The sequence below is a fragment of the Antennarius striatus genome, chromosome 8 (assembly GCF_040054535.1).
Source record: "Antennarius striatus isolate MH-2024 chromosome 8, ASM4005453v1, whole genome shotgun sequence".
NCBI classification, from domain to species: domain Eukaryota; kingdom Metazoa; phylum Chordata; class Actinopteri; order Lophiiformes; family Antennariidae; genus Antennarius; species Antennarius striatus.
Genome location: NC_090783.1, coordinates 23,115,986 through 23,122,785, shown reverse-complemented (window position 1 = coordinate 23,122,785; position 6,800 = coordinate 23,115,986). Strand labels below are relative to the sequence as shown.

Genomic DNA, 6,800 nt, shown 5'->3' with positions numbered 1-6,800 from the left:
TAAACAACAAAAAATGTTCCACTCCTCTACAGTTTGGAAGTAAAGTTCGGACAATGTAAAAATCAATGCTAAAGCTTATTTAACAGTCTTCTTCTGCTGTGACATCAGTGTCTGGTAGTGACTGTGATACTTCTTGAGTCTGTTTTTGAGAGGCCATGACCCAAGCCTGGAACACTGTCTGTGGAGGTGATGCTGTCAGTGGAGATGATGCTGAGGAAGAGAGGTGGTGCTTTCTGAGCGGGATCAAATGAGGGTTCCTTAGTAAGGTATAAAACAACTTCCAGCGTCTCCTGGCTGGGTTGCTCACTGCAAAATAAGATCAAACTTGAAATAAAACAATAATGAAGGAACAAATATATACTGTGCAAAAGATAAAAACTCTCAGAATCAATCACTATAAATGAAAAAAGTGCATTTTAAGAATAAGTTCAGAATTGATATGCATTTTCATTCATTTATACTTTCATTTGTTTCAATTGTAGTTTGTATAAATTCTTAACTGAGCATTTTATGAATCATATTAGAAGAAAATACCAATTTTCTTCTAAATTGATCCTCCTTTTAGATAGCAGACAGATCTATAGAAAAAAAAAGCTACAGTGCTTCAAGAATCAAAGCTAAAAACCACTGACCAGATGGTGCACTGCTGAATGTAAAGTACAAAGCTGCAGTGTGTCTCTCTTGTGTGTTTGATACCAGCAGCTGGCAGAAACACACCATGACTGGATTGTTATGATAGTGATCTGCGAAGATCATCCCCACCCAAGTGCTGTAGCCTGAAACACGGAAAGCATGCTATTATGTCCACTCCCCATGAATGAGAAATACCACTGCATTTCTTATCAATTTATATGAGGAAATGAAATACAGCAGCTCTGAATTTATTTATTCATTTGGGTGAAATCTTTAAATGACCTCCTGCCACCAAGAAGAAATAAGGTTTTTCATATTAACACATTTATTTGAAGTACTCTGTCTAAAAGAAACAATTTTCCAGAAAAAAACCTTGCACGATTATTTATTGCTTGTTTATAATATACATCCATTACAGTAAGGATTCTTTCACAGACTGAGGTCTCTCATGTGCGTAACAATACCGCCACCTGCTGGAACATGTGGGTACGAGCAGGCTAACAATTGTCCAGTATTCAAAATGGAACTTAAGGATCAATAAAAATCATGTGAAAACTGTGATAAATAAAATCACATTTATAGGGACAACTTCTTCAAATTTTAATTATCATAAAAAAATTTTTGTCTTTTTTCTCCTTTTAAATGTATAAACAACAACACTGGGCTGTGAAGTTTAATGGTGGTCAACGCATTAACTCCTTAAAACTACACAATGCTTTTTCTCTCACAAAAAAATCCTAGTTGGAAGATGGACCTACCAGCATCCATGGATTCATACCCTCTCTGCATAATGGTCCGGTCTATGCGGGAAACCAGCCATGTTCCTGTCACTATGCTGAACAGCAACCTCAGTATGCAGTTGCTGATCCCCATTACCACATTGTAGAAAAAAAAGAAGTAGTTGAAGCAGTGGAAAGCCTTCCTGAGAAAGATAAGGAGAAAAAATGATTTCATATGACGTGAATGTTTGCTTTCACTTTGATATAACATTTTGCCATATGAATACAGTATTTGGGGAAAATTCCACGCAGTGAAACACAGACATGCATTCTGTATTTATTGCTACATTGCACCATCCACTAAGTTTTGTGTTTTATGGCTTCAATATCACATTTGGCCTTTATCACTGAAACACTTTGACCTTTATATAATAGCCATATTGAAATGAACCCACCTGTTGTTGAGAGCCAGAGGTTTGTGTTTATCAGTTGGGGAAACTTTGTCCTGAAGGAAGAAGATATGAACCAGACCTACCTGGAGAATCACCAGGGCAATCACCAGACCAATGGTCAGACTAGGAACATGAAAAACTGGCTCATTAGTCTGTCTGACAATCCATCATAAATCTACAGCCACAAAGAAGACAGCCTTACAGTATAATTCCCAGGTTGCTGAGCATTACCAGTGTTTTCCCATTTTTTATAGGAAGGACCAGAACATAAGCAAAAAATAGGGCAAACAGGAAGTAGACAAAATGGACAATCAGGTATCCTGAAAGGAAAATGAAAAAATAAATTATATTTGACTAATTGCAAAATGCATCTCGCTATATTTGAGCTTCTATTTTAGACACATTTGGAAACACTTTCATTGCTATTTTCTTTATAAATGTCTCTTTTCTGTGTGATGACTGACAACATTGAGAGAGTGTAACCAAGACAACTTCTCCATTATATCATCACACCTGTAAGCAAGAGTTTCAAGATAGTTTGCCACTCATGATAGGACACATTTACCACAAAAAAAGAAAAATTACCAAAGACATTTGATTGTGTCATCATAAGTTGAATCATCCTCCAAAAAAATTTTTTTTTTTTGTATTTTGGATCACCAAATTTGGATTATTACGTACTTGGATTCCGATCAAACCTAAACGTGTGATATAACTTCTGTGATCATGTCTGCGGACATTATCCATGACGCAAAAAACTATTAAAAAAATAGTAAAGAATTTTTCAAACCAATTCTGGATCCAAATCAATCCAGATCACCATCAAAATTTGATGTATTATATCTGTGGACAAATGACTTACCCCACAGTGTAAATGCAATTTGCCAACCAGAGTATCTTGTGATGGAAGCCTGTGAAAATGACACAAGAAAACATGTTTTACACATTTACAAAGTCTGTTGATGACGACTAACACAGAAACGCTTATTTTGAGTATTTTGTGCCGAGCTGAAATTGGATTGGAGATCTGCTGAATGTGTGTGTGTGGGAGAATGTGTGTGTGCTGCTTACTACGCTGACAGCTGAACTGGGGTTGTGGAACTTCTCAGGAAGAAACCCTTTCTGCCCTTTCCATAGTCTTTTCAGATGTTTTCTATGGTGACAGTAGAACACGTCAAGTTAAGATGTTTTTTTTTTTTTTTTGACAAACCATTAACTCATCTAAACATTCTTGCTCAAACTTGCTCAAAACTTTGAAAGCATTTCATTAGATTTATTACCTGTAACACACCAATATGTGGAAGGAGTACGCAACAGAGTTGAGACTAGCAAATATGGTGGTAGCTAGCCAAGATGCTGAAATAAAACAAATATTTTCAATCACTTTTAATACTTTATTGTGTTTACATGATGTTGGTTTGGATTTATGTTGGATCCAGAAATACATTCCCATTGGGTATAAAGGTTGAGATGACAATGACCTCTGGTGATACTCACTTCTTGCCACTTCAATTAATTCTTCTAATGGTGGGATCATGGCTCCCAGAACTTCAGACTGGTTACAGGAAATAACCACATCTTTGAGGGTATTCTTCCAACCCTCTGCTTGGTCAAAAGCCATATTACTGAGACTGTAGTCTGCCAGGGTCATCTGGAGAAATGATAAAGGTCAGATTAATACCTTCAGCACAAAAAACAGACAACCTGTTTGTGTCATATCTGAATGTGTAATAATATAATATAATGTAATAATATAATAATAATGTAAGACATATGCCGTTGTACCGTATAAAGGCCTATTAGGGAAATAACGGCTGTGCCGATGATCCTGTTGGGGAACTTGAAGCAGGGGTCCGATTCATAGACTCTTCTCTGGAACCAGCTGAGGGCCTTTCTGGAGTACAGACATGAGGCTCAAACTATCTGTGTGGTTACGGTGTGACATCATCCACGTGACTTGAATCTGAATGTTTTATTCTAACAATACTGTCCTGAAAAAAGCCCATGAAGTCTCTTCCTACTGAAATGATGATAAAAAGATTCTGTAAATTGAATACATCTCCACTGACACCCCAGTTTCAAATCAGTTTTCAATATTTTAGTCCAATTAATGCTAAATGCTGAAAATGGATTTTATTTACATGAACTTTGCTTTGAGCTGCTCCTAATTATTTATAGATTTGTTTTTTAAAGTGGTTCCCCGTATATGCAACGGAAATGAAAATCACTGGAAGCTGCACAAGAAATACTTTAAAGTGGCTTTAGTGTACATGTGTATGAGCGTGTGTGTGTTCTACCTGTTTGCAGGTGTATTCTTCAGCAAGCTCCTAACATGCTGCACCTGGTGCTGGTCAATCAGCTCTCCTGGCTCCTAACAGAAGATTCAATCAATACTAATATAAAAATCTAATTTAAAAAAATCCCCTTAGGCTACATTTCTCGTAAGGTACACTCCCAAATTTGTTTTTGTGAAACAAAAAAGACAATACACACAATCTTGATATGATAAATAAAATCCCAAATGTCAATGGTTTCACCACAGCACATTAAACATGCTGACCTCCACTTCCAGCTGTAGATGTATTCGAACATCTTTAACCAGCATGTAGATGTATCGCCCCAAGAGGAAGATGAGGGCGAGGATGCAGGGCCACTGGACAATTATTTTCTGGTATTTACCCAGAATCTTTAAAATCACACATACAAAAATCATCAGGCATTGATCAAACTCCTCATAAATTAATTTTTCTGTACTCTATTCTGGTTTGGACTGAAACCTCACAGGCCACACAGAAACGTGTGCGGTGCTTACCTTACCAGCAGGACAGGTGAAAGTATCCCAGACCATAGTAGTTATCCTATGACAATCAGGGAGACTTCATAAAGATTTTCATATAATTTACTAGATGGATGAATATAATATGAATGGATGTTTACCAAGCCAGAGAGTAGAGTATTCCCAACACGGCTCCATGTGTTCTGAAAGGTGTGGACAGACAGGCAAAGAAGGGGAAATACACCAGGCCCACCTCTAAAGCTCCAACTAGATACACGATAGCTGAGGATAATAATCAGCATCTGTTAGAATATTCATTTCTATATGTTGGATGAACACGTGTGAGTATAGAATCTGAATACCTCTTGCCCAGGATGGAACAGTAAAGGGGATGTATGTTTCAGAGAAGAGTAGCAGGACGGAGAAGGACACAGAACCGTATGCAAAACCGTAGGACCAGCGGTTACTGAGGCTGCCGATGGTGTCTAAAGGTCTGGGTCACCATAGCAACAAAACATCACTCATTCAAGGAGGACTTCATTATATTTTGAGGCATCTGACAAATATTTGACTCTAGTGTTTTATTTTTGCTACACACAGCATATATATACATTTTTCTTCTGATTCTGATTTTTGCTATTTTTTGCAGATGTTTAAGTTTTCGATACTTTCTAATTGCCTTACACAACAATGGCAAAACGTCTTCCCAGAAAAGGCAGTCTGTGATCAATAGCCAGTGTCTTGTTTCTTTTCTGGAGGAATGACAGCACACCTGTGATCAATACCTGGAAGACAATAGAATATATTTACACATTTAGATGTGCTTGTTTGCATAAATGCAACGGAATAAAAGAGGAAATAAATGAAGAAGTCACTTAAAAAAGGGTGTGTCTTTCTTATTTATGATATTTATTTTTTTCCTCACCATCCTTTCACATATCTTTTAAAAGTAAACACCCATCTATCCAAAATAGTGTTTTCTTTAATTGTATCCTTAAAATTCAATAGAGCCATCCATGTCCTTTTACTGAGAGCACCATCTTCTCCCCTCAGCCAGATGCCTTAGACTCATTCATTGTAACCTTTAATGACTCCACAGTTGCTCTGCAGTGTAAGCGACATCTCACAAAACCCAGCACTGACTGGATAAGATGTTAACACAACTTTACCTTTAATCTTTCCATTTCTACAGGTGTGAGTGGATAAATACAAAGTTATTGTTTTGTGACCTGTTCCCTCTTTATTACCTGAAACACTCAAAATCTAAAAATTGTTTTGCCTCAATGTTCTAGAGATCCATGGTTTTGAAGTGCTTCTTTCTATTTTCTACTATGTGGGTCACACAGATAGACCACTCACCGCTGGTATGAGTGAAAAATGTAGGAAGAGGTCCACCGAAATTTCATTCTGACAGTCCTGAACTGTAGGGACCCTGGAGAAGCAATGACAACATACACAAGATCTAACGTACATTTGATACAACCGGCGTGAATTTTAAAGGTTCAAAACAAGGAGGGAACAAAATGAAAGTAAACTGACATCACTGAAATGGACTGAAATGATCAGTGAAAGCCACTGTATAAAGCAGCAATAAGCTTGGTTTTAACTTTATTGCTGTTCTGTCTTCAGCAAAACTTGCTACAATCAGGCTGTTAATCTATAACTGCAGACTTACGGCTGATAGCAACATATTGCATTGCAGCAACATGATTCCAGCAGAATATTGACAGTTCATACTTACACCTGTTCTCCTGGAACTCCAGTCATTGTTAATAGGTGTTCATTCAAAGTGTTGTTTCTTCTCTGGAGCAGGGGACTGAGGAAATGACTAGACTGATAGCACTTCTGTTTCCTGGTTGCAACCATGTGACTCACACATTGATGTTTGACCGCAGGATTCCATACTTTATCTCTCTGGGATTTTTTATGCCCTTCACACACACACACACACACACACACACACACACACACACACACACACACACACACACACACACACACACACACACACACACACACACACACACACACACGCACGACACATGCCCACCTACCTTTATTGATCAATTATGTTACTCAGTATAAGGAGTGCAAATATTTGCCTCTCAGCAGAGACAACCAAGCGATCATTCACCTCCTCTTGTGTCCACATTACAAAAACAGCATGTTTTAAAAATTAGGCAACTGTATCAAAATTCACATATTTGTTAGATGTTCCTT

General features: G+C 37.6%; 1 protein-coding gene across 1 annotated transcript; it reads right to left on the bottom strand.

The window, feature by feature from the left end:
- Positions 1-64: 64 nt before the first annotated feature.
- Positions 65-6,440, bottom strand: stra6l (STRA6-like). Its single transcript, XM_068321028.1, has 18 exons — positions 6,322-6,440; positions 5,940-6,012; positions 5,265-5,365; positions 4,943-5,073; positions 4,742-4,862; positions 4,617-4,662; positions 4,365-4,490; positions 4,102-4,175; positions 3,590-3,698; positions 3,302-3,455; positions 3,085-3,160; positions 2,876-2,957; positions 2,667-2,715; positions 2,007-2,124; positions 1,808-1,927; positions 1,392-1,555; positions 633-776; positions 65-306 (listed from the first exon to the last, which is right to left on the bottom strand). Exons 1-18 carry the CDS (start codon positions 6,345-6,347, stop codon positions 80-82), a joined length of 1,941 nt encoding a protein of 646 aa, XP_068177129.1. The 5' UTR covers positions 6,348-6,440; the 3' UTR covers positions 65-79.
- Between the last annotated feature and the right edge of the window lie 360 nt (positions 6,441-6,800).

Bases quoted from the DNA above. Each gene is read 5' to 3' on its own strand.
- stra6l (XM_068321028.1), bottom strand. From the start codon at position 6,347: ATGACTGGAGTTCCAGGAGAACAGGT. The intron at 1,556-1,807 runs GTGGGTTCATTT...TATCTTTCTCAG, and splicing joins CCTCTGGCTCTCAACAACAG to GAAGGCTTTCCACTGCTTCA. The intron at 307-632 runs GTCAGTGGTTTT...CTTATTTTGCAG, and splicing joins ATTCAGCAGTGCACCATCTG to TGAGCAACCCAGCCAGGAGA.